Source organism: Larus michahellis, chromosome 11 (assembly GCF_964199755.1).
Source record: "Larus michahellis chromosome 11, bLarMic1.1, whole genome shotgun sequence".
In the NCBI taxonomy this organism is placed as follows: Eukaryota; Metazoa; Chordata; class Aves; order Charadriiformes; family Laridae; genus Larus; species Larus michahellis.
In genome coordinates, this window is record NC_133906.1 from 22,300,894 (window position 1) to 22,328,556 (window position 27,663).

The 27,663-nt window shown below is 49.2% G+C and overlaps 1 protein-coding gene across 1 annotated transcript; it reads right to left on the minus strand.

Moving 5' to 3' along the window:
- Window positions 1-16,776: 16,776 nt before the first annotated feature.
- MSX2 (msh homeobox 2) lies at window positions 16,777-21,951 on the minus strand. The gene is made up of 2 exons (XM_074603802.1): window positions 21,406-21,951; window positions 16,777-17,696 (listed from the first exon to the last, which is right to left on the minus strand). The coding sequence occupies exons 1-2, from the start codon at window positions 21,758-21,760 to the stop codon at window positions 17,272-17,274; spliced, it is 780 nt and encodes a 259-aa protein (XP_074459903.1). The 5' UTR covers window positions 21,761-21,951; the 3' UTR covers window positions 16,777-17,271.
- Between the last annotated feature and the right edge of the window lie 5,712 nt (window positions 21,952-27,663).

Consider the following 27,663-nt stretch of genomic DNA (forward strand, 5'->3'; position numbering starts at 1 on the left):
TCAGCTTTTATTAGGCACCTCCTGACAAGCCACAAAGCTGAGGTCTTCACCTGACCTTGCACCCTTCCCCCACAGAGCTTGGGTTCTTGTTTTGGCCTATGATAGAAGCTACACATAACACAGGGCAGCTGTGAAATATAGATCCCAAGCCAAAGTCTGATTTATGAAAACCTCATTCAGAGCGGTCCATACGTAATGTTTTGGGCTGGAGCCATCTTTACCCAGATTTGGCACCGAGTGCCTCTTAAAGGTTCCATAAGAATTTGGTTGATTTTTTTGCTTGTTTTGGGTTTTGTTTTCTCTTGCTGACTTCCCATAGTTATTCTGTCTCTGCATATCCTTGCTTTAACAGGAAACAGCTATGGAAATGCTGAAATATCCTCAGAAAGGCTTTGTTTTGCTTTGATTGTTAAGTTATTTCAAGGTCAACAAGAAGCAAAAATATCAAAAAGTTCACGAAGAAGCTAGTAAGACAAGACAAAACCCCACTTCTTCCTCAGAGATATCCTTACTATGAGTATGGTTTAATTCCAAGCAACGTGAAAAATGTCAGGCTTCCTAAATGGTAAATGACCTATAAAATGCCCAGGTTCGACTGAAGCTCTGAACAAAAGCCCCAGCATTTGGATTAAGGCACAGAATAAACCCACAGTTATCAAAGTAAATCAGTATTTGCACCTCCCAGAATGTGGCATCACTCTGTGCTTTGGGAAGGAGAGACGAAGAGACTGGACTCTTCACAAAACCAAAAGTATCTGCTGTTAATATTGTGAGGAGGTGAAAGAAATAGTGAAGAAATTGTAGTTTCAGTGACTGGGGACCGAGATCCTTCCTGGCCTATAATTAGAGCCCCCACACTCATTTTTCTCCACTTACATATTGACCATGCAGAATCTCAGTCCTCTGCTGGGGAATACATAGCATTAGTGCACCTCTCATCAAGGATGTTTATGCCATAAAGTCAGTTTTCTGCCAAGGCTTGTGATCCACACATCCTAAAGAGACTGAGTAGCATGCAGCCTGCTTCCAAGGCAGAGCCGGGTGTCTGGTTCTTGTTGTGAGACACTAGTGGTCTCCATCATTGCGAAGGACAAGATTTCAAGTTTGAGTACCTTGAAAAATGTTTCCTTTCCCTCACCACCATATCCCCAGATAAGTTATGTGATGTCTGAGAATGCTGATGCTTGCTTGATTTTGTGTACTGGAAGGCAAGAGGGGGCATCTCTTTCTTGGCACATACAGAGAATTTGACTGGTTTGCCCCAAAAGCCCTATGTGGCAGCTGGGCGTCTCCATTCAGAGGAAGACGGGTGGAGTTTCCACGAACCTGAAAATGGGACTGACAACAAAAATGACTGCAGGATTCTGCATGTGTGAATTAGCTCCTGCACTTTTAGGGTGCTGCCCTATGACAGGCAAGACCATGATGTTTGAAAAAACAGTAATAAGTTCTGGCTTTCTGTGTATATGCGCATGCAAGATTAAAGCTCCACTACAATGCACTTTAGTGTTTGGTCCCTACTTTAACCCTTCCTAGAAAGTTAGTAATTTTGCTACAGTGCATGGACTATACGATAGTGTTGGTACAAAAGCTTTGTTTCCTCTTAAGGAAAGCTTGTGTTGTAAACAATGATCAAAAGGAACCAGGAACAAGCAAGAGCAGCTGTATGGAAAATGTTTGCAATGCCCTTTGGTGTGTTCACTTCCCGAAGCCCCTGGTGTTCTGCTATCGTGGTTGGCCTGTAATTTTCAGACACTTTTGGAAATGATGATGAATCATAACGTTTTCTAGATCTCAGAGGAAAAAAAAAAACAAACAGTAAGAGCCTACAGTAGCATTTCCTGGTTAAATATATGTTTGCAGCACAACATGAAGTGCTGGGTTTAATGAACAGCTGCAATTTACTTATCTTTTGAATAGATCACTTTAAATGCGTGTTGGAAAGTACCTTTCACCAAACTGCCCATTAGAAGTGAACTACAAAGTAAATGGATTGTATATGGGAAGCATTTCTTATCTCTGCGAGTGCAATATATCCCCTGCAGAGACTTTTTTCTTTTTTTAAGTAGAGGATATTTAATGATGCCTTTTAAAATTCTGATAAAATTAGCATGTTTTATTTTCTCACTGCTACAAGAAGATTGACTAACACTTTAAACAATGGTAATCTGATGGGTGCAGGTACAGATGAACAAATTAGATGCTTAAAATAATAGGTGAGATTCCCAATTAAGTATCTTGTCCTGCTCTACTCTTTTACTATAAGACAATTAATGCTACATATTATAGGACAACCGGAAAAGAACATGTTCCCTTCTACTCGGCATGCCAGATTAGCCTGTGGTGCTTTCAAGGGAATACACTGAGTATTTGAAGATTTGGTGCCTTGCCTTCACTTTCTGGGAGAGAAAAGGCAGGGTCTGGATCATATTTATTAAAGTTTGCTCTTGCTGAGCGCAGCACAGGCAGTCAGTATTTAGTTAGAAGTGGATTATGACAGTCCATTTTTTATTGCTATTTTGCCATCATGAAATATTCTAATGTGCTGTTTCCCTTTCAGCTCGCTGTGGTCATGGTTTTAATGTCACTAATGGTAACTGTTGAGGGGGCCAAACTACTTTTGGAGACTGCAAAGGTCACCTCCATATCCACCGCTTGGGGAGCCCACAGTTCCCACACAGTTGGAAGCTGGTTTGATGTAAGGCATGGCTCAGGAGGAGATTTCTGGTCAGAAGTCTGAAACGCAGTAAATGCCTGGCCAACAGAGTCTGCAGAATAACCACTGGGAGTTTACTGGGCAGTTCTGAGAGCTACCTGCTCACACGCATCTCTCCCAAGGTCCTCTCTGAATATGGTGAGGGCGTTCTCAAAGCTACTGCATCACATCATATCACTAAATGAAACAAAACAGGTTTCTTCATGTGCCTGATATCTTTAATTTGAGCTATTAATTTCAGGCTTCCTGACTGCGCCAAATGGAGGTGTATGCATTTGGCTCTGTAGCCAGTACAAATAAAAGAAATAAAGAAAAGCAAATATTCTGATTTACCCAATTACCTCTACAAAGCTGTTAGGGCTGCCACCATTAAAAGATCATACTCAAGCATTAGCCTGGCATTGTCTCTGTGATGGCAACAGAAGCAGACACATGCGTCAGACGAGAACATCCTTTCCGCCCTGCGCATTTTTTTCAAGCAATAGCTATTATCCCAGTGACTCATGGACAGTTAAACCGCCATCGCCATCTCAAGGAACAGAGCAACAAGATCTGTTGTTGGGCTTGGCAGGATCCATTAAGCTCAAAGGGAAGCGTCCTACTTAGTGATGACAGCCAAGTTCAATTAAGTTCCATTTGACATCTCTTTGGATGCTTCTCCAAACTCTATATGACCCTCTTGGCACTGTAAATCTCTCACAAGTGGGTTTCTTTATGAAATTTTTGTTAGAATTTTAGTTCTGGATAGGGCTGGCTATGAGAGTGAGCACAACCTTCCACTTCATGCACTGGCACTCCTGCTGCTAGAAGCTTTAAAGCAAGTGAGAGGAGGAAAACCACTGGACAACTTTGAGACGAGGCAGGAGAACGTGCATTTTGCTTCACATTTTGGGCAAAAGATCATCTGGGGGGCAAAGGGAACGGCTGTCTTATTTTATCTGAGCTGACTTCTCATCTGCTACTTGAGCCTCTCTAGTTTTTCTCCTCACTAGGAAACAGCTTGGCGATGGCCATTGCCTGACTGGTGAAGTCAGGGTCAATTTTTTCCATCTGGACTGCATTAAGCATCTTCCATTTGCTCATCTCCCTCCCCCCAAACCACCCCTGCTCCTCCCCGGCCTCCCTTCTAATGCTGATGTGTTGCCAGACATGTTCCATTTCACCCACAGCCAAAAGGCAGCTCCAGTAGGATCTCATTAATTCACACTAATGATGGGGAATTTGGCAAATTAGTGAACTGACTTGATCCTGCCATTATTAATAGCTTCACCATTGACTTCAGGCAGAACCAGATTGAGTCCCTGAATTGATAGCTCTCCTTGGACACCAGAAAGAGATTGTGTTTTATGAAATAGGGTGATTTTTTTTGCATGATTGGAGTTTGGTGTAATGCTGGTGTGTACTACAGCAAAAGCAATGAACATGATGGCTCACAACAGCTTTTCAGCTATTAAATCTCTGTAGAAAGGAAATGAAAGTAAAAAGATGAGGTTTTCTTCCCAGTCAGTAGAATGCAGGAACTTGCACACTGAGAGTCACTGTATGTCTGTTTGGCCATCAAAAAGTTTAGCCCAGCGAGGATTTAGCTGATGGGACTCTGCCAGAGATTTCCATTTGACTGGGGGTGAATTCCTTATTCTTTTTGTGCCTGGGCTGCCTTCTGGAAAAAGAAGATACTCTTTCCTTTCTACTGCGCTTGGCTGATTATATCTTCAAATCTAGTCCAAAAGAACTCTGTTTAGGGTATGAGGATGCTCTCTGAGGAATAACAAAGAGAAGTGAGTGATCCACTGACCATTTCTATCATCTCTTCTCAGCTGTTACAGGTTATGTCTGAGTTTCCAGTCCAACCGTAAAACACAGTCACATCAGCCCAGGGAATGTCCAGTGTCACTGTGCCAGTGTGAGCTTAGCAGCCCCCAGTGACTCTCATGCTCTGGTGATACTGCAAAGAAGCAAGCTCAGTAGCGTCAGTTGAAGGTCTGTAGGAGTAAAAATTACTTTGCATTTCTCAAGGTTAATGTATTTTAATTTACAAAGAGCAAAGCAACTGTACATACAGGTCTATTCTCTTAAAAGCACCAAAGGAGATAACTAGATTCTCCCGTTGGTGCTTTCCTCCCTAGAGGCAATGCATAATCGACTTTTGGTCTTCACAACAGTTTAGGCTAATAAGGCAGACCATGAACTGGAGCCGCTGAAGCACAGACACATGTTACCTTCTGCCAACTTTTGGGGGCGGGGTGAGGCAGACAGCTGGAGGCGGTAACGTCTTAAATCACCTCCATCGCGCAGAGCCCGGGTGCTATCAAGGGAGAAGTGAGGGTAGGGTGAGACTAAGACTACAGTGGAAATAAATCCTCTGTTTCTACCTCTCTCTGGCAATGAACTTCTTCATTTCATATTTCAAGTGGAGCTGGAATCCACCTCGCTGCTATTCCAGCCACACGAGATGGGAAAGAACCAACTGGTCCCTCAGACAGGTTATCGATAAGGAACATTCCCTGAGCCTGGAGGAATAGAAGGGCCTTATTCCCCCTGACTTTATTCCGGGAGCAGCAAGGAGGCGGGCACCTAGAGATCAGAAGGCTAACTCCTGGCTCCCAGAAGAAAATTATATCCCTTAAAGAAAGTGGATTGGGATTTCCAAGCAGACATTTTTTTCCTCTATGGCAACATCGTCACATGGTGTTCCCGGTAGCTGCTCTTCTTTGTGTCCTTGCTCTTCTGGACAGAAAAATGCTTGATGGGAAACAGCCTTATAGACAGTTTCTTTTTCCCTACAACATACATAATCTTTCAGTCAAAGAGCACACTACGTCAAACCAGCGCTTTGCAGATATCATACTCTCTATGGGACTAAAGGGAGGACTGGGCCTTACTGTATCACACGTGAACACGTGTGAAGTCCGGGTTAGGACATACCAACACTGATTCTAGTCTATTCAGGATTTTTGTTCGTGTGGCTTGGAGGACAGAAATTAGGTATTGAATAAATAGACTACTTTGGATATTTAGGGGAATTATTGTGTTTTAAATTCATTGGTGATTGCACTCCATGCTGTGTGGTTTGATCTTTGGCCTTTGCTGCTCCTTCACAAACCAGTTCCCACTACAATTTCTATATGTCCTAGTGAGGCCAGCCCTTGGCTGGCTCCATGTGGCATTTCCGTCTATCTCTTCCCATGCATTGCTCTGCATTTGCAATGCTTTTAGATTATTCCAGTCTTGCATACAACAGACTTTCATGGCATTCCCTGTTTTCATTCCTTCTCCTTCCCTTCCCCCCTCACCTCAAAGAGCAAAAAATCTTAAAAGAAGGGAAATGGTCAGATCTGGAAAAAAAGAGGAAATCTGCCAGAAGGGATTAGCTGGAGTATGCGTGGGCAGCTGTGTGCTCTGGAAGGAATCCGGTCATATTTGTTTTCCCTTGTTCTATTTTTCTTGAGTTTTCCTTTAGTTTGTCCCAAATTTGGCTGTGTCTGATGCTAAAGTTAGATGCCATTCAATGAGATTCTTCAGATCTTGGAACTCGTGTGAGTGGTGAAATACTTGCTAGCTTGACTGCCTTCCTTAGGCTTCAGAGTTAACAATCCAATGACATAACTCTCTCCCCGCAAGGAACTGTAAGACCTGGCCTTTCTAAAAGCTCAGAAAATCTTTTGCATCTTGTTCAAATTATATTATTTTTCAGAACTGTCAGTGTTGGGAATATTTTCAATGACAACAAAAACATTTGTGCTTTTATTTTTATAAATGACAGCTCAGCTCAGATTCTGAGACAGCCATGAGCTGGCAACCTGGCTAGCTGAGCTATTCCAAACTGGCCCAGTTTGACTTGGCATCAGCAGGGAGGAAATGTCTCATTCTGCACTCGGCTTGCCAGGGAAGGTCTCATTGCTTTTGTAGCCGTGTAGAATGACTGGCTGCTGCCCTTTGCTGCAGAGTTATGAATCATGCTCTCTCTGGACTAGGAAGTCAAGTGTCTCCCATGAGTGGGTCTCTTTGCCTGCCTACGGGACCACCCACCTCCCTACTGGTATCATCTGCCTCAACCTGGAAGTGTGGCAGCACGTACCAACCTCAAAAGCAAGTGCCATGTAGCACCTGGATGAGTATTAATTCTATCAACTATGAGTTAATAGAACAGTTTTTCAGGCTAGACTAAGAGCACAAGAAGCAAAGATGCCTTCTTGCAGGCAAAACTATCAGCTCGAGTTTCATAGTCTAAATACCACTGTTTGTTTGTTCCTTGGTCTATTTTACTACTTTAAAAAAAATTCAAGAGCCTGCTTTGAGGCTCACCAAAGTAGCTGGGAGAATTTTCTTTTTTTTCCTCCCCTCCTTGCTACTTGATGGAATTTGGATCAATATGTTAAAAACGTAATGTGGCTTTCCACATGACTCTGAAAGAGATAACACAGATGACAATGAGGGCAAAGCCTCTGTTGTACAAACTCATGGACCACACATCTCCCAACCTCCTGGGCCCCTACCAAGCCTCAGGCTTCCTCCAAGGCAGCCCGGGGGCCAGGGGCGGGGGGCTGTTTGTGCAGTTTGCTGCCCTGGATGATGCTGTTAACCACAGGATGGGAACTGTCCCAGAAGACTCTGCCAGTGCCTAGATCTGCCCTTTGATGTTCTGCAGCTCTCCAAGTCAAAGGGCAGTTTGGTCCAGAAAGTGGCAAAGAAAGATGAATACAACCAAAAAGTATTTCCTTGAGCAGCAAAACACATGAAGCCCGCTCTTCGGTAATTGTGCCTCATAGCTGCGGTCTCTAGTAGCCAAGGTAGAAGGTACTGGGACATTTGTAATGTTGCGCTCGCTCTCATTTAGCTTCTCTGCTGTTCCTTAGAAGTTGAGCTCTGGTTACAGCCTTAGCAGGGATTTAACAGGATCTGTCTCTCTGCTATCCAGCAGCCTATTTTCATGAAAATCACAGCAACCTGATTATTTCTGAGACCTCTGCCCCCTTGTCAATTTTGATTGGAGTTGGCCCAGGAGTTCAAAAGGCTGTAACAGTTTGATCATATAATCCTGGCTTCCTTAGGAAACCAAGCTAAGGAACAAACAAACAGAAGTCCTTACAGAAATCCCCCCTTGGCAGTTGAGGGTTTTTTTTAATCAACACCTTGACTTCTATGAAGACTTTTACCTTCACTTCCCACAAAGATTGTCTTACAGATCAGCCACCAAATGTGCACAAGTGGTTCTGGAGTGGCCACTGTTACGGGCAGGTTTGCATTAGGGCTAGTCTGTACCTCAGTGGGAGCCATGGGAAACCAGTATGGGACCCAGGTGTCCTGCCAGCATCACCCCCTACACCTACTGCAGATGACCACTTGCGGGGTAATTAACAGACATGTTTAATCGGAGCAAAGCTCAGAGCTGAGCTGTTCAGTGGATGGGGAGTGCAGAAGGAGAGGAGTTCCCCAGATGGACAATTCCCTCGGACCTGTCCACCCAGCTCAAATCCTGCCCAGAGCTGCTGTGTTGGGTGATGTAGCTCCATTCCTGGGAGCCTGGGACTCGGGATAAGAAATGACACCTAACTGTGGTCCTAGCTGATTTCCAGCCCAGCTTCATGGGGTTGCTTGCCCCAATGAGTGCAAGGAGCTCTCTGAGTCATCGAGGGCCCCAGATTCGGGCACTGGGAGTGGAGCTGGGCAAAATTCTCTACAAATCACAAGCTTTGACACATCCACCTTGGTACAGCGTGACTGCAGAGCAGGAGCGCCTCACTCAAATCCCTCCAGGTTAGTGGCCAGCTTCTCCTCCCTCCGCTTTCTTTTCCCTTGTTGCTCTTTCCATGAGCACTGACGGCAGATCTGCTGAAGGGGCAATTTTACGACCTAATCCCAATAAAAGACAGCAGCTGCCAGTGCAGAAACCCTGGACAAGAGCATGCCTGGATGGTCAGAAGTAATATGTTTTGGTATTAATTGCATACCCTTTTTGCATCTGCCACTTTCAAAGCAGTTCTTAAAAAAATAATAATAATGGAATGGCAAATATGCCAAAAGCGATTGTTTATGCACATTCAGCGTTATTTGATCTCGGTCAATTACTACTACGTTCCAAACAAGAGGCTGGAAAAGCAAATCTTTTCCCCTCTTTTTTTTTTTTCTTTTTAAGGAGATCGGGACTAACATTTGCACGTCGTCAAAAGCGACGACGCCTCACCCCGCTGGCCAGGGCGTTTAAACAGAAAACACGCGTTTGAGGGGAACGCGGAGTCGGCGTCTGCCTGTCATCCCGGGAAAGGCACGAAAAAAGGAGAGGAACGGCTTTATCCGCGGAACGGTACGCGCTGCCCGCAGCAGAGACCCCGGCACCGCGCAGGGCTCCGGATTTACCGGGCTATAAATAAGCTAATAAGTGATCAGGAATGGCCCCTCGGAAGGCAGCGCCGGCATCTCTCCTTTCCCCAGGCAAACGGAACAAGATCTCTCCTTTTTTATCTTTCCTTTCTTCCTTCTTACTTTTTTTAAAACATAGCTTTTCCCTCTGTAAGAGGTGTACGTTTAATTATCAAAGGGCCTTTTTCTGTTGTAATCTGTTTCCAGTTCAATTCCTTGCTGGATAAATCCCTTAAACGTGTTGTCATTCCTTATTTATTGATTGCAGGTATTTGGGGTTTAATTGAGCAAGTCGGTCGTGGCCCAGGGCAGGAGTGGCGCTACATGAGCAATTAAATCTGATTAGCCCGAGCCCTTTAAGCCCCAGCTGGGTGATTGATAACCGAGACCAACATTCTTCAATTGACTCGCTACATCAAAAAGGAGAAAGGCTTAGAGGAGAAACGCATGGGTCCAACATGAAAAATAGCAAAGGAGCCGAGCAGATTAGATTTGCAAAGGAGCTGAGCTAACGGCGAGGGGAGCAGAGAGAACAGCCCTGGTCAGCCCATAAAATAAATCCGTAAGTGTCTCCTCCTTTAAAACTCAGCCAAGGCTGCTTCCCCCCAACCTCTTTTTTTTTTTTTTTTTTTTTTTTTTTTTCTTCCTTCTTCCCCTTCAAGGGGCTAAAGTTACCCGAGCTGGAGCGAGAATGGGCAAAGGCGGCGGAGCTCGGATTTTAACACCCCTCGGAGCTGAGCTCCATCCATAAAGCTGTCGTCTGTTTGTTAGTGTGTTTGTCTGCTCCGTCATTACACTTTTTGCCCGGTAGTTTAAGAAAATAAACTAGCAGGGAGAACAGGAGTGAGTAACCCCCATTTATCAAGCTGATGGATGTCCCGTGTCTCCCTTTGGGAGGGGCCGTGGCCCGCCGCGGGGAGAGGGGGGTCCCTGCCCGCAGCATCCTCCTGCCCCTGCACCCGGGGGAGGCGGTACCCGCCGGGGATAGGGAACGGAGGGGGGGAGGCTGGGGACATTCAGGGGACAGGGATGCTCCGAGGTTCAGGTCACCGCCTTGGGAGAGGTCGCAGCGCTGCTCTTAACCGCTGAGCCGGATGGTGCGCCGTGGAGATCTAGTGAAGAAGCCCTGCTAAATTCTCGGGAGCAGCTAGGGAGAAGCGCCCCCCACGTCTTCTGCTCGGCACCAGAGAATAGAGGGCGTGAGAGGCGGGGTGCAGAGGCAGGCAGCTCCCGGACCCGCCGAGCCCCCGCGGCGCCAGACCCCAGAGATCCCGCGTTACGCGCGGAGCCCCCGCGCCGGCACCGCCCGCCTCATCCTCAATTACAGCCGAAGCGACTTGACGGGAAAAATCAAAGCGAGGGCACAGGGGGCGGGAGAAGCTCCCCCGGAGAGGGTGGTTGGCGCGGGGGAGCGGCGCGGACCCCGCGGGGCATCGCCCGGGGCCGGGGCGGGCGCCGCTGGCCCGGCGGGGCGCTGGGTGCCACCCCCGCCGGGGCACCGCGGGGCCGGGGAGGCTCCGAGGGCGCTCCCCTCCTGCCGGCTGACTTTCCCCTCGGATCAAAACAGCTTGAAAGCAGCAGAAATCACTGGGGAGAGGAGGAGGACGTCAGCAGGAGCTGGACTTCTAAAAACCGTTCCGCCCCATAGGCTTTAATATTAAAAACCCCCTAGGAGTCTCAGACACTGTATTAATTAGTGCAACCACCCATGAAAAGTTGGGTTTGGAACAGCATTCTTTGCCCTGTGTGAAACAGCAACCCTAATAAACAATTGTTAACTTGGCCTATTGCCTCTGGTAAATTACACAGCATTAAAAAATAATGCTTTTCATATTAGGCAGTAATTAAAGGTTGGGACAGCTTTAAAACAAGAGGGGGAGGGGGGGGAATCAAAGAAAATATAAAAATGTTCTTTCAAGAGTTATGGGAGGCTAATAAAGTATGTCTGTTATAGTGCACCACTTTGCCCCCAGCTACAGCCAAACTGGAGCCACTGCAATTGCCTCTCAATAAGATAATGATATTCCTTTCTCTGCTATTAAAAGGCTCCCAGTGCAAACTTAAAATGATTTATTTAATTTAAGAAATTATGAGGTGTAACTTCAAAGCGTAAGCCGTTAGTAATGGAAAACACCAGGTTGTTTAAAATTATAATAATAATTGTTTGGAATACAGTGACATCAAAGTGCTTTCATCACCAAATAAAATATAGCACAGACCCCCAAATCCAGTGGAGTTTATTGAGTAGACATTTTTTGGTGTGTTTTTATTATTTCCTTATCAAGAGACATTATTTTAGCAGCTCCTTTTCTCAGCTTTGATGTTTTGACAGTCTTAAATTAATTTTATTGCATTTTTTTGGCTCGGAGATGGGAGATTATTCTGACTGCTTATTTTTCATTATGACTTTTTTGTTTTCAAGAACCGGTTTGTTATTTAACACAGCACCTTGATAAGCGCAGTTGAAATGAATTGGCCATTACAGGTCATTAAAAAGCAAAGAATTCTGTTTTCAAGCAATCCATTACACGTCTGGGAAAATATTCCTACTTAAAACAAACTTTGAGTTGAACGTTGGCATAATCAGTTTAATAAAACGGGTAGCGCATACTTTTAAGGAACATGTTTTTTTTCTTTACGAGATTCTTGCTTATTCAAAACACAGCAATCTAAGAAATACATATACAGAACATTTGCCAAAAAAGACCTGCCTTTACAGTAAGACTATCACAGAATGTTTTTAATTTCCTTGAACAGTGTTATAAAACATTAATCGTACGTACATTTCTTGAGACTTTTGCTTCCCAAGCAAAGCAGAATTATTCCAATCCCCTTAAAAAAAAATGGTAGCATTTTAAAATATACTGCAGTTGCAGCTTTATAGACCGGTATTTCCACTAAAACAGCAGGGACAGAATTGCTCTGGTGTTAAAAGACTGAAATATAATGGATGGAAAGATTTGTATTCCTTTCGTGCAACTACTTGGGAACTGCTGGTAGCACCCGCCAAATGCCTTATGGATTACGGTGGGAAACACACATCGAGGGACTAAGGGAGTCAACCCCCCCCCAAAAAAAACGAGAACCAAAAAAAAGCCCAACAAAAAAAAGACACCCGAAGTCACCCCCCCTCCGCGGTGGTGTCCGGCACCGAAAAGGAGCGTGAACCGTGTCTCAGTTCGTTCCTGGGTTTCCCAGTGCGGGGATGAGCTAGGCAGTTTCCCTGAGACCTTTTAATGCTTTTCACTGGAAAAACATCCCCCTTGGTCTGGAAGGGGAAAAAATCGGAATAACCGCTTTGTTTTTATTTTGCGAGAGAGAGTTCCAAGGCAAAGAACGTGGGCACTGACGAAAGTAGGTTAACTTCGAGAAATGACCCCCGGAGAAAGCTTTTTAAAATCTCCGTGGTGGTTATTGACTATAGGCACGAGAGAAATGCAGTCACACTGGAGGTAGTGTTGTTTATTTTTTGTTTGTGGAGATATTTTTGTCCCGTTTATTTTATTTTTTTTTTTAACTAAAGAGATACACGTTAGACTGCGGGGATAATAACCTGGGGATAAAGAGAGGGGGAGAAATATACTTTGGAGAAAGCAAAATGCTAACTCCCCTGTCAGAACAGCCCTGGGGTCGGTGGGAGCTGGATGCACCGCAGCTGCTCCGCGGATTCTCTGGCTACTTGCGCGGGAGCTGCGCGCAGCTCGGGGGGCGAGTGGGTGGCTCGGAGCCTCCTCCCGCAGCCCCGGGGGCGGCACGGGGGACCGGAGAGGTGGGCGCTTTGCCATCCATCCCCTGTGCCCTCCGTGGGCTCCCCTCCTCCTGCCCTGCGTGTCCAGCACTCACCCCAAAAAATCCTGCCGAGCCACAGGTGTGCGCACGGCGGGCATTGGGGTGCCCGTGGCATTTATGTGGCGAGACGCACCGACGCTCTATGGAAACCTGCAATGTACCGCTCGCCCCTACAGAGATGCGCGTACCCCTGTGGTGTAAGGGTGCACGTAAATCCCCGGTGCGGGGGTGTCCGCGCCGAGGAGACCGCACAGGGACTGGGAGGTGGATGCTGTTGCAGAACTCCGCTTGTCGCCTATCTCTGCCCGGCCTGGAGGTTGGCTGCACTCCCCGGACCACCCTCCCCACCCCCGGGCTGGGATCCGCGGAGCAGGTGTCCGCTCCTGCGCTGAGCCCCCGCGGCCGCGGGGCTTCCCCCGCTGCCCCGGCGCCGGTGCCCAGCCGGGAGCGGGTCCATCCATCTATCCATCCATCCCCCACCGGAGGGGCCGGGGTCCTCCCGGGTCGCCGCCACCGCCCCGCCGAGCTGGGTGCCCGCCGCCCCCGGCCTCGCAGCGAGGGTCCCGGCGGAGATCAGACCCCGGCGCTTTCGGGCACGCCGGCTCACAGACGCGCCGCAGCCGGCGAGTTTTCCTCCTTCCCCATAAAATGCAGGAATTCCGGGGTTTGACAAGGCAACGCGACAACATGAAATGCAGGCTCCGAGCACCCGTGGCTTCAGGTAATGAACGCTTGGCCGCAGAGAGTCAGAAAGCCCATTCCTAACTGTTTATGTCAACAAATCCATACCTTGTGAATTAACGTCCCGGGAGAGCTGGGCTGTGCCCGGCTGGCCTGAGCCGCCGTTCAGCAAGTCGGGATTTTAAGGATCGGGATAATTTATCGCGTTGTTTTTAATGTTTATTATTTATTGCTCTAATTATTTTTCACTTTCTATTGGAAATTTAAAATATATAGATGTACCTGGAACAGATGCCAACTCCTTTCAGTCTCACTCAACTTCTAATCATCGCATCTGCTTTGTGTCAGAAAATACTTTGGGAACAATTTAACTTTGCATTAAAATAACTAATTAAAGCCACACCTCCACAGCCTCTTGCGAAAGTGGAGGAGGAATTTCAGTAAGTAAGTGCATCGCTTTTAATGGTAGCATTCTGATTTCCCTGCCTTGCTGTAATTTATTCAGTTACAGATCTGCCTGCGGGGCAGCTCCCATTAGGCCGATGATGAAGTCTCATGAGTAAAGCTTGACACCTCCCTCCTAATAAAATATAATACTCAATTAACTCGGCCTTTCTGAAGGCTTTAATTGGAACAAGTTAATAATGGGCGCAGGGTGAATTGTCATGCCATCCGCAAGCTCGGGGAAGGTGTCACGGATCCGTCCTGCCTTTCCCATAGCAGAGGTTGTAACCGAGATTTGGAAGCTTTTCCTTCAACACCCTTGTGTTCTGCAATAAATCTGTATCCATTTAAGGATCTATCATAACACACACAAAGCTCCTGCGCTCAAAGAATTTCCAGCGAAAAGATTTAGCCGTAATCCCTGACACAGCTGATTTATACTGAAGGTTAAAAAATACCGCTGGTTTATTTATAACCGGCCCAGCCCAGCTAAGAAAGCGCTCGGGACAATCGGACGGGGAGGGATCGGGGCGAGGAGGGCTTCACCCTGCCCTGGAGTTAGGGAGAAAATACTTCAGAAAGAGGGAGCCCGAGAAAGAAGCGGTTGTCTCCGGTTTTTATGCGGCAGTAAATGCTAATTTGAAAAGTCTGCACGGAGATTAGATTCCCTCAGCTTTGTTCCCTACAGTTGGGAAGCGGAAAGGTTAACCGGGGGGGGAGGTTCGGAGTCGGGAGGCCCGCGGTGAGTAGGGCAGGATCCGCCGAGTCCTGAGCTCCCCGAGCCGCTCACCCAGCCCGCAGCCCTCTCCTCACAACCCAGGTGGGGAGGGGTTTTCACCCCCCTGCCCTTTTCCTCCTCGCCCAGCCAAGGCCCGATCCGGCAGGGTGCTGAGCTCCGCTCCCCCGGCCCGCAGGGAGGGAGGCGGGGGCGGGGGGGAAACGGCGGGCGGGCGGCGACCCCCGGGGCTCTCCCTGCCGGGAAGCGCTGCCGAGGTGCCCCTGACCTCCCGGGTACCACTCTTACCTGAGCAAACCCGAGCCCCCCTCGCCAGCAAGGCCAGGAGCGGGTGGTCCAGCATCTGCCCTGCGGGCAGCGCATGAGCGCATCCCTCGAGGGAGGCTGCCCCGAAAACCCTGGGACAGGCTGACGGCACACGGGAGCCCCGAGATGCGGCGGTGCCGAGGTATCGCAGGGTCCCTGCCACGTCTTACCTGTACAAAATTAACCCCAGCTACTGCGGGCGTGGAAAATGGCCCCCACTAAAGCAGAGATTTGAAGTCAATCGAAAGGCGAGTCGGAGGGAGAGTCCTGAGCAAAAGAGAAAGGCACACGAGCTAAGAGAAGTGGTGGAAACATCACCAGAGTATGATGCTGTAAAGAACAGAGGCGCCTAAAAACGGTTGTTAAAAACAAGGAAACCTCATAAAAGGTTTGGCTTTCGACTTTGAATTGTTGACTTGCAATTCACCTTCATGTGCTGCAAATTTGGCTTTAATTCAGATTCAGAAAGGGGAAATAATCATAAAGGCAATCCAAACATTCCTTTGAACTTGACCCAGCGGTGCAAAACACACACGGAGAGAGAAGTTACCTTTTAAAGAACTCCAAACACTCACAGACCCACACGCGATTAAACATGTTTTTTCTTTTTTAATTTAATTCGAAATAAGAGATAAGAAATAATAAATCTTCAATAAAATATATAAAATTGTACAAGGCATCCCTTTCAAAGGGACTTTCCTATAATGGAAGATCGGGGGTGAGGGGAAGGGAGAGGGGAAGTTCATCTGTAGTGAGTCCCAGACAGCGACAGTGTCTGGATCAAAACAAACCAAAACCAGCAAAACCTTGTGGCTTTTTTTCGTTTTTATGCTTTTGTGTTTCTTTCTTTCTTTCTTCCACAACAACATGCTAAGAAAATAAATCCAGGAGAAGCTCTGCCTTCAGTGCTCCACAGTCTTTGGAGTAACTTTCTCTCAAAGTTTAGCAAGAGTAATACATATAATACAATAGTTATAAGGAGAAACCTGGGGAAGATACTGCCAGCGCTCGGGGAGCTCCCACGGGGACAGACAGGTTACGCAGTCTCTTGGCACCCCACCGTCCTCCCAGTAGGGTTGGTTGTTTGTGATACCCGGACCTCTCTTAAGAAGGGCTTGAAGCATGAGTCACTTATATTGGCATCCTTTGCGAGGGAAGGAGAGGAAGACTCAGGGGTTCTTCTCTTTAATACAGACTGTTACAAATACTAATAAAAAACACCACCAAACATCTCCCAGAAGTGTTCAACAACCCTTTGCTCACCACCACTGTGGAAACAACCCACGTCTTTTTTTCCTCAGAAAAGCTTCCTTCCGTCTCTCCTGGTTTTCAAAGAGCATCGCAGAGCCAAGATTACCTGGCTGTAGCCAAAACTTTCTAAGCATGCCAATAGGAAGAGATAAAGACCAGACTGCCTAACAACCCTCCCTTGCACTTTACCTCCCCTCACAGTGCTTTACAAACGCTGAAGCTATTTATACAGATAAAGGTTTTACAGGAGCCAATGCTGGTAAAGCTGTTGTTCCACTTTATGCATTTAGGGGCCCTGATGCTCATCGCGTTGCAAACATCTGTTGATGTTTGGGACGCAAAAAAATTTCCCCTGCCCCCAGAAATGCAGGAACTGGCTGGCTCTGAACTTCACTCGGACGCTACTGGGTCTAGTTTCTATTTACACGGTGTCTCTAGCTAAGGGCTCTGCTTTCTTTAAAAAAACAAACAAACAAACAAACAACAAAACCTTGAATAAACCTTTTTATTTCCCTCCCCCCTGCCCCCATATTAAGTGATGACACTTGAGAGTGTGGGTTTAGGGCATGCACCCCTCTTCCTTTAAACATGTGTCGGGCGCCATCAGGAAGGCATCGGGAAATCTCTGCCTCCATAAGATGAGATTGCTTTTTCACCTGTTCTTTTTTTTATTCTAGTTTTATGTGCACTGTATAAAACCCCTACATTTGCTCAAATGGTTTTTTCTTTTTTTTTTGTTTGTTTGTTTTTACATAATTTCTTTTCTTTGAGGATCAGACTCTGAACGTTCAGAGCACTCTCTCAGAAGACACCCAACCCGTAGCATACAGGATGCCTTGCTTTGCTAACGCAACCCCCTGTATGCTCAGGATGGCAGATAGAAGCGTGCAGAAAGAACGGCCAGTACTGGTTGGGGTACTGCCTTCTCAGGGTTGGACGTGATCCACCAGGAAGTCTGTCTCACTGTTGCTTTGTCTTTCTGATCTTCTTAGGATAAGTGGTACATGCTATATCCAACAGGAGTAGCATAGAGTCCAACGGGCGGGATAGGAAGCACAGGTCTGTGAAAAGGGTAGGATGTTCCATACAGTGAGGCAGCCTGGATGGGAGAGTTGATGGGGAAAGGGAGGCTGAACCCCGACGGCAACATGGGCTTCGCTGCCATTTTGAGCTTCTCTAGCTCAGCCTCCTGCAGTCTCTTGGCCTTGGCCCTCCGATTCTGGAACCAGATTTTGACCTGGGTCTCTGTGAGGTTGAGGGAGCTGGAGAACTCGGCTCTCTCGGCGATGGACAGATACTGCTTCTGGCGGAACTTGCGCTCCAGAGCCAGCAGCTGGGAAGTGGTGAATGGGGTTCGGGGCTTCCTATTCGTCTTGTGCTTCCTCAGGGTGCAGGCAGTGGGGCTCAGGTGTCCTGCAAGGAAGGGAAAGGCCGGTTACCACAAAGGCAGGGAGACCTGGGTGCCCTGGCAAGAAGCTTGAGAGGGCTGGGGTGGGAAAGGAAGGGTATGTGAAGGGAGCATCCCGCCAGGTGATACCCTCAAAACAGGGGATGCTTTTGCAAGTGGCTCTGGAAATCCCTTTTCTGTCAAACTTATATTCACAGGACTTCAGCAGATGTCCTGGGAAGCGAAATTTTGCCTCAGTGATTTCAAAAGGAATGCTTGTAGGCAAACGGCACAAAGGGTTCACAGATACACACGCAGCAGATCGCTTTAGGAGGCACATCATAGAGGTCTAGAGCACACAAACCAGCTGCCTTGGTAGCTGCAGAACTGGAGGAGTAACCCCAAGGAAAGCACAGGACAAACATATACAAAAAAGCAGGAGATTCACAAAAGGACAGTGGTGTAAGAGACAAGCCCAGTCCAGCCCCGATCCAGGATTTCTCCACCAAGAGCAAGTCAACCCTATCTTTTTTCTGAGAGCTGAAGTGGGTCTGATAATTTTTGTGGTTTAGATAACTGGGCATTTTTTATTGCTATTTCTTCTTCAAGAGCAAGTTTTTCCTCTGCTGCTTAATAACTTTTCTTTTCAAGGAGTATTTTCTGGTTTTCAACAAGGATCAAAAAAAGAAGGAAGCAGTGCACTTTTCATGCAACGCTTAGCTTTTATGACATTCGTCAATTAAAAAAACCTCAACACATAGCTGCAGCATCTGTAGCCAATGCAAGTCAGGAAATCTACTACCTTTTGTGCTTGCCTTATAACCCCAAGAGGTCAGACACATGTGCCCAGGATGGCACATCGCTGACTTGTCTTTAGGTTCATTTTGCATTTCACTAATAATTTTGCAATCTGAAGAATGATTAAAAAGCGCACGGCTGGCTTCAAAAGTGTAGCAATTTGGCTGCGTTTTGGATCACTCCCGGGGCATACGACAAGCCACCCTGGCTCCCCAGCTTGATACAGAAAATGACACATGGTCTGCTCTTAAGAGGCTGCTAAATTTTGTACATGCTGTAGTGTCTGGTTCAAACATGTGTCAGCATTTGCACGCCGTGTTTTCCGGACGCCTTTCACTTCCCTCTTTTATTTTTTAAAATAAATTGTACCACGAAGCTGTTTAATTGCATATCATGCAATTAAAAAATCCCACGAGACAAGTGTTCAAAAGTTCAGAAAGGGGAGGGAAAAACAGCTACAGTGGCAAAAGTTAAACTTCTCTTACTTTTCTGCTAGATACTGAACGCGAAAAATAAATACCTCTTAGAAAACAACTTGTCAAATAGAGTCTTACGATCACACGAGGGAATTTTAATAATTAAAGTGCTCACCGTGACAGTTGTTTCACTCCTAACACTACACTAAATTAAAACTAAACTAAATCGACCCTAAATTCACTGCCGGTCACCCTGTTATTCCACTTTCTCTTTTAAAACGCAACCTTATCTCTCTTCTGAACGCCAAGCTCTCCAAAGACCCAGCTGAACGGGGGCTCCTTCCAGGAGGGATGGGCTTTACCAGGGCGACCGTCGCTCCGGGGACGGCTCCCAGTCCCAGCGCCTTCCCCGGCTTTCGGGTTAGCCCGACCCGTCACGACTTCTGCTACGCACGGGGGAAACCGCAAAAACATGCTTTTAAATTAAATGCCAGCCAAACATTTCCCCCGGAATACACCCAAGCGTTCAGAGGCTTCTTCCCTCACCATCCCCCATGTGACTGCCAAACTCTGATAAGAAGCAGGGATCGTCGCCACGGCAGACCCTGTAATTGCGTTTATCCCATGCCAGTCCTCAAGCACTCGCTGCAGTGATTTGTTTCACTGTTGGGTTTTTTTTGGTTTAGCTTTTTTTTTTTCTGTTTATCATCCGTTTTCTGGCGAATGTCGGACAAAAATCATCACTTGGAGACGGTTCTCTCTCCGTCTTGCCCAAAAATCTAACTTTCACAGCTCTTTCCCCAGTTCATCGCACCCGTAGTATTAATAAATTGAGGAGCTGCTTCTAATGTCAAAACCCTCCACGGACAGACGGACTTCTTGCGGGAGAACCGGTCATTGCCTCTTGTTGTCATATCAGCTCCGAGAGGACCTTCCCTGCCCTGATCATAATTTTTCGTCCCAAATCCCGCTGAAATCACCGGACCTGAACTCCCTTCCTATTGAAGTCCTTTACAATGCTATTTTGCAGATCTCACGAACCGCCGATTTTCTAGAGAAAGAGAAGGAATTTCTCAGGGGGAAAAAAAAACCACAAACCAACCGTACCGAGAGAAGATTAGGCCTTGTCTAAGTCTGGGGTTTAGGGCAGTTTTAGAGAAATGGGGTCCGGGTAGGAGCACACGCTTCTTTTCACGCTTTTCCAGCGTACTTGAGGGTACATGAAAATCGCAACCCGGAGCTACGCAGGGAATGACACGGACGGGCTCCTTCCCCTCTCCCAGCACGTTAGAAACCAAACTAATTCGGGGTTATCGCAAAGGAAAGGAAGCGGCTGAAAGCCAGATCGAAATGATTGTCAAAAAAAAAAAAAAAAAACCAAAAACCAGAAGAGCCGTAATAGCACCAAACTTCCTTCTTGCAGTATTAGATTACGGGAACAAATTCTGCGAGACTGACCGGCTCAACAGTTCGCGTCTGTGAAGTCATTAACTTAAATAAAGCAGAGTATTTGGTTTGCATCAGGCAAGTTAGGGATGCGCGGAGGGGAGCGGATCGATCTGCTGGTACAGGTGTACAGTCGCCCTTCTCCTGGCGATGGGAAGGCAGAGCCCAGCAGCGCCGGGCGACGTTTTTCACCTTTTCTTGAAGGTAGTGTTGGGGCTTTTTATTTCTTGAAAGGAACTGAATTGTTGTTTTTTTTTTTTTTTCAAGGGATCTCACCGAAAGCGAAATGCAATTCAGCGCAGACACAGCAGCGCGGCTCGAACAGCAAAAGGGTTTAAGAAGTGACCTGTCACCTCCGGATCGCATGTCCCTAAGGCGGTGGGGAGGGGGTCGGGAGAGATCGCAGGGGCTAAAGAGGTCAGGGCCAGCCCGGGGAACTTTGACAGGGAGAGAGAAAGAAATACCCTGCCAGGAGAGACCGCGGCGGGAGTCAGCGCGCAGAAAGCGCGCAAGGCTGGAAGGAACAATTCTCCGAGTATTTAAGAGCGAGGGGATTTCTTTGCGACGTTTGGTGTGAGGGAGAAGGAAAAAGGGAGAATTTCCAGTTCTCTTTGTAACGGGATAACTTAAATGTACAGACTGGCAGCCGGTGAGCCGTGTGTCGGGAAAGGGAGCTAGTCCGTGGTAGCGACTGCTCCTTTTACGGTTGTAAAGCATTATATATTTATATACTTACGTCTATAAATATATAACATATACAATATATATACAGTTATCTATTTATATATGTGTGTATAAAAATAGATAACTGTATAAATATATAACATATATATGAAGAAATATGTAACATACATATAAAATCACACACACGTAGATATAAATACGTATATAAACCAGAACGTATATACGTATTTATCCAGCGTGCTCCTGTGCCTCTCGGCGCCCGGGGGAGCAGCGCAGCTCGGATGCCGGGAGCCCGGGGCCGGAGCGGTGCCCGCCTGCCCTCGCTCCCTGCCCGCCGGCGGCTCCGCGCAGCCCCGCGCAGCCCTCCGCGGCCCCTTGCCCGGCCACTCACTTGGCGGAGGGGAATATCTCCCGGCCTCTTGGATCCAGGACGTGCCGTCCTCCGAGTTCTCCGATTTGACCGAAGCGGTGTCGAAGGTTTTTGTAAGCGCCCCAGGGGGGCTGTGCGCGTCCCGGGAGCCGTGTCCCGGCAGCAGCAGGTTCCTGGAGGTGCCCACGGCCGCCCCGTCGGCGCTGCCCCCCGCCGCGGCCAGCGGCAGCTCTTTGGGGGGTTTCTTGTCGGACATGAGGGCTTCCACGCTGAACGGCAAGCTGGACACCTTGACTTTGTGGTGCTCCTCGGCGCCGGCCGCCGGGCCCTCCTCGTCGGAGGAGAAAACCTCCTTCGCCTTGGAAGGAGAAGCCATCGCGGGTGCGGAGGGAGGCTGAAGCGGGGCCGCCCGGGGAGCTGCGCTGCGCCTCTGCCCGGCCCTGCGCGGGGACTGCGCGAGTGAGGCGCTGCGCTGCCGCCCCCCTCTTTTCCCCCCTCCGGGGGCTCCCGGCTCTTTCCTCCTTTGGGAAGTGGAGTAAGCGCTCTGCGGGCCAATCAGGGCCCGCGCTGGGGCCTGACGTCGCGGGGTGACTCATGCCATTGGCTCGGGAGCGGGAGGGAGGGTAGAAACATTTTTTTTTTCTTTTTTTTTTCTTTTTTTTTCGGAGCTTATGTTGTTCGGGGTGTTCCCCCCCCGTCCCCTCCGAAATGAATTAGGAGTTAATGACACGGGCAGCCAGCGGAGCTGTGCTATTAAGGAGCCGTCCAGGGCTATAATCATACCAAAGCAAGAAGGGGAAAAAAAAAAAAAAAAAAAAAAAAGCCGGCGGGGTAATTAAGGCTGATGATTAGGCGAGGAGGAAACTTTAGAAGATCGCGGCTCTGCCTCCTCTCGCCGCCGGCCCGGCTCCTCCCGGCCGTCCCCCCGCCGTCCCCCTCCACCGCCGGCCGCCCCGTCGGGTACCGCCGCGCCCCGGCCCCGCCGGGCCCTCCCGGAGCGGGGTCTGCCGGCCCGCAGCCGCCTTCCCCCGAAACGGGGTGCTTTCCCACGGGGTTGGCGTGGGGGGGGCGGGATGCTGGACCCTCAGCGAAACATCCCCGCGGAGGAACGCGGGTGCCTTTTCCGCGCCGCTCATTTTCCTTACGAAAAGGTTTTTTGTTTTGTTTTGTTGGGTTTTTTTTCCTTTGCTTTTCCGCGGCAGCAGGACCCAAGTCGGGCAAAACCACTCTGCAGAGGTTAGATCTGTAATTATTATTTTTTTTCCAGCGTCAATTACACACGTGATGAATAGATGAGCTTTAATAAATTAGGGGCATGCAGCCCTTAATTAAGAGGCATATCAAACCAGTACTATGAAAGCGATTCTCTCACTTTTTGACTTCCTACCAGTGGTATGAATAAAGAGTATCCTCCAAAAGCACTTCTAATTACTGCACGGATAAAAGCAAATACATATTGGGTTTTTTTCATAATTATTTTAATCTTACCCGGGCGTTTTTTCATGCTGTGCCCGCAACTTTCTCTGTGTTTTTGTTGGTTTGGGGGTTTTTTTGTGTGCCCTTTTTTTTTTTTTTTTTAACGTCCAGGAAACTCAGAATCTGGGAGCCGTTTCGCTGTTAATTATAACCAAAGCTCTAAAAACCAAAATACCCTGCGAAGGCAGCAGTCTTTCTGCCCATGTCCGGGGCTGTGTGGCACAGCTCCTCACCCCATGCCCTGACTTCAGGGGAGGCTCGGACTCTGCTCCCTGACAGTTTTGGTTATATTATTCCTTCCACAAAACGTGCAGGATTTCACGAGCCCTTCTTGTGCTCGATTTGGACTCCTGACCTTCCTGCCAGCCCATGCAGCAGTCTTGGACACCCCCAGTCCTGCTAACGCAAATAACAACTTCCCACTCCCTCTGCAACACCAGTAATTATATGTTTTCCTAGGGGGAAAGCTGATTTTTGCCTGTTCGGGAGCTGAGTTTGGGAGAGGAATTGGTCTGATGTGGATTTTCTTTGGGACATATTCTTCCACCCAGGCCGGGACAGAGCGCATCTCGAGGAAGGGGCCATATTGAGTGTGCTGTGCTGGGCCCAGGGGTTCCCTGACCCCTTACAGCCCTGGTCATCCAACACCCCCCCCCAGCCAACACGTATCTGAGCCACCCTAGTACCCTAACGCAGATGGCAAATTGGGACCTGGGCATGCGATTGTGGTGTGGGAAGGAGTGTGGGAGGACTTAAATGAGAAGCTGCGTTACAAAACCCCACTCATCAGTGGGGCTAATAGTAGGGTTTGCACACTCATTACTTATTGCCAGCAGTGTTACTGCAGACGTCGGTGGGTTAAGGATTAAAGCCAGGCCAGATCTGCAAAGAGAGGTGATGCCTTTCACCACCTCAGTCCAAGTAATCTGGCTGAGGCAGCCTGCAACATTTCAGGCAAGGGAGCCCTGATTTGGGCTTTTCTCCAGGGGTGAAAACAATAGTTGATCCCACAAAGTAATGCCTCTCCAGCTGCTCTTTCTATCCCCAGTTTGTCACTTGTCCTTCCCCACAGACCTCATCTTTTTGCTGGGAGATCCTTGCAGAGAGATGCAGGACTGCAAGCAGCCAGCCCCGGCCTTGCAAGCTCTGCCAATGCAGTGAGGTTGAGTTTGTCCCTCTTCTCTCCCCCCTCCCCTTGCTTTCCCTTCTCCATGCTTCCTGCACCGTGACAAGTAAATGAGAATTGATGGACATGGGGGAACAATGCATGTGTGTCAAGAACAATGCACCGCCCGTGGAAAGCCATTGTGGGGCTGCTGAAAATGCTACAGATAATTATACCGCGCTCCCAAAGTCAATGCCCGCTGGAAGGGCGCCTGGGGAAGGAGAGCTCTCAGGCGGGCAGGTCACAGTGACACCGATCACGTCCCTTGGGTGCAGCTTCTCTGCCTGGCTGTGGCCTGGGTGGCAAGCTTGCACGCCACCCCCATGGGCTTGGGGAGGCTTCCCTGCGCTGCCATCCTTTGGGAGACTGGAGGAAGGAGGGGAACCAAGGGACAAGCTTCTCTCAGCATTGTGAAGCATGGAGCAGAAGATGGCTCATCCAGCATGGTTTGGCTGGCTTTTGGGTGCCACAGGGGCGCCTGGGATAGCAAAGCATGGCAAGATTTGCTCATGGCATTTGCCCTCTTCAGTGTTAGCCCATGGTGAGGCTGGAGCATTATCTATCTAAAGTTTGAACTTGGAGGTTTCTCTTCTCCCTCACCCCTCCCCTCCTTCATCCTCCTCCTATCAGTTAAACATAGGGGAATAAAGCCCCTCACGGCATTGAATGCCGGGACGGAAACCTCACCGAAATGGGGTTTGGAGAAATTTCCGGGAATTCTGGCTTTCCCCCCTACCCAGGAGCTCCGAGCGGCTGCCCAGCCTCAGACCACCCGGGAATTCTCCCGGCCGGGGGAACGGACGTGAGTCCGGGGGCCTTCCCCTGCGTCGGGCTCCCCCCTCGTGTCGCCGGTGGGACCCCGGTCCCGGGGAGGGCGGTCCCCGGGGCTCGGCCGTCGGGGCTCGGCGGGAGCCGCCCGGCTCTCTGTTTCCCTGCCCCACGCCCTTGTGCCCCCCAACTCCGACCCGCCGCCAGAAGCCTCCGCACGGAGCACGGCCGCATCCCAAGGATGCCCAAAAAGCCCTTAACCCCCCGGTACCCCCCCAGTTCCCTTCCCGCCTCCGGCAGCATCGGCCCCCGTGAACAGGGGCGGGCTCTGGGCGCCCCGGTCCTGGGGCTCTCAGCTGGAGTGGGACGGGGAGGAGGGAGCGCAGGGGGAGGAGAGACGTTGCAGACAAACTGAGGCTGTTTTGCAGGCGCCAGGAGCGGGGAGATGAAAGGGAAGCTCCTGGGGGAAGTGGCTGTGCAGTTTGACCGGCTCCAGCAGCAGCAGCAGCAGCAGCAGTGACGGCCCGGCCCGGCCAGCTCCGCCTCCCGCCTCCCCCTCTGCCCCCTTCCCGGGCTCCAGGCTGCCCCCCGGCCCACCTCCGCCTCGCCTTTCCCAGCCCGAGGGCGAAGGGAGGCGACGGGCAGGCACTGCCGCAGCATCCGCGCTCCCGTACCCATCCATCGGGCCGCGGGAAGCATCCCCGCCACGAAATGCCACGGCATAATTAATCCGTGATACCTGGTGCTAGTGAACTGGGGGGAGTCCAATTTCTCCAGCGCACCCCCTCTCCCCCCCGCCTCTTATCGGAGGGAGCCCATTCGGACCATTACATGAATGGTGTCCTGTATCCCCACTCCACGCAAAGCACCATCCCGTGTCCTTCACAAGACTACTCGCGGGGACAAAGCGCCCGCGGGCAGTGGGCAGCGCGTTTATCCTCCGCGAGGGACAACCCCACAAGCATTTCCCTCTCCTTTTATGATCGTTTTGGTTAACAAGCCGTTTTCTAGAGAGAGGTGATTTTTTTAACGAGCCACCGTGAGGCTGGCGTGTGGAAGTCCTTTAAGAAAGGAAGATAAGGCTCTCGATTTGACTAGAAAGAAAAGCAGGAAAATGGAATCAGAGTGTGCATCAAGTCTAAGTTTTACCCCGAAACGCGTTTTACGCCGAGGTTTGATGTGTCGGATGTTGGGAGATTTTTGTCTCATCGCCTTGCTCCAGCTGAGACCTGGAGCCAAGAGAAAGGCGTTGTAGTAAAAGATATTATGCATTTATCTCCAGACGCTAGAAAGGAATTAAAACGAGCTGAACATCAGAGATTCCGAGGGATCAGGTCTGGTTACCGACGCTTCCATCTAGATCCTCCTCTTGAGTCTTTTGGACTCTGTTTCTGACGACGTTTTGGCTGATGGCTCCTGGGCGGCTTGCGGGGGGGGGGGGGCGGGGGGAGAGAGGGAACCCTTTCCCGGAGCATCCTCCGGTTCCCCCCCGGGTCGGGGGACACGTGTCCCGCGGTCGCGGGGCGGCGGGACGCGCAGCCCGGCTGAGAGCGCGGTCCCGGTGCACCGGGAAGGTGGATGCCATGAAGCAAAGTTGCGCTATATTCGGTGCGGGAAATAGGCAGTAAGTGCAATCACGCGTTATAATTGTCCTCTGTGTCACCCGACAATGGTTCCTATTTATCGCACCGGTGTCATCCACTCGTTCGGACAGTGAGCGTACAATGAACCGTGATTGTTGCATAATACGAGCGTCTCCTTTCCCACCCGCCGAGGGCTGTTCGCTCCCTCTCTCTGCGCAGGTATTTCATTTACGATCAGATATTTACTCTGTTTGGCAAGAGGCAGGGGATAGTTGTGAGAGATCTGATGTCTCCCTGCTCAAAGCAGTTAACAGTTTTGCCCTTAAGGACTGAAAACGATTTTTTTTTTCAGAGGTAATAACTTTTTAAATAAACACATGGGAAACTTCGGGGGAGGAAAGCGCTGTTAGAAAGGTTATATTTACATGCAGAAAACTCGCGATCGAGAGGATCGGATGGAGACTTGTTTTTCGGAGGCGATGCACGGCCCCTCGCTGCGAAGAAGAGCGGGACTCCGGGGGTGCCGGTTGCGGTGTGCAGTACTGGGGGTCCCTCCGGTGACCCCGGACCCCGTAGGGTCCCGCTCTGTCCTGGAGTCCAGGGCCGGACCCTGCTCCCCTCGCAGCCGGCGCTGCTTCCCGAGAGCGCAGGATTGGGCCCCGAGGAGAGAAACCCTGGGCACCTGCTGGCGCGGAGCCGGGACCGTCCCGAGCCCTCCCAGGACACCCCAAATCCACCAGAGGAAAAATAACGAGGGCAAAATACTTTCGGGTTTGGCCCCAGGCGAGGGCAGGGACGGGCGCCAGACTCGAAGCCCCCGCCCCGCCGGGGGCCGCGGCCCCTGCGCCGAGGGCAGACGGCGCAAATCCCCGAGACTTCGCAAATCTCTTTTCTTTCTATTTTTTTTTTTTTTTCAAGAGGGAGAGAAAGGGGGCGGGAAATGACCACCTACGACCTCAGTTTTTTTCTTTTTTTCCCCCTGGACTCTTGTCTTTCCGTTTGCAAGCGGTTTCCATCGAACTTGCTGAAGTGAATTTTAATTATCGCGCGCACCTTCCTGCTTGTCTGCGTTATGAACATATCAAAATGATTCACCCCAGCGCGGAAAATAATGTGTGGAGAGTTACAAACTAGAAGCTCCTGCACTGACTTAGATTCAAGCACCCGATTTTTCCCAGAGACTGCATACGCATACCCATCTCCCCACATAATCAAGTAGCTGAGTTTATTTTTATATGCGCATTTTACTTTTATTTGTCAGTTTTCATATACGTTCGTTTTCGATTA

Bases quoted from the DNA above. Each gene is read 5' to 3' on its own strand.
- MSX2 (XM_074603802.1), bottom strand. From the start codon at position 21,760: ATGGCTTCTCCTTCCAAGGCGAAGGAGGTTTTCTCCTCCGACGAGGAG. The intron at 17,697-21,405 runs GTGAGTGGCCGG...CCTTCCTTGCAG, and splicing joins GAGATATTCCCCTCCGCCAA to GACACCTGAGCCCCACTGCC.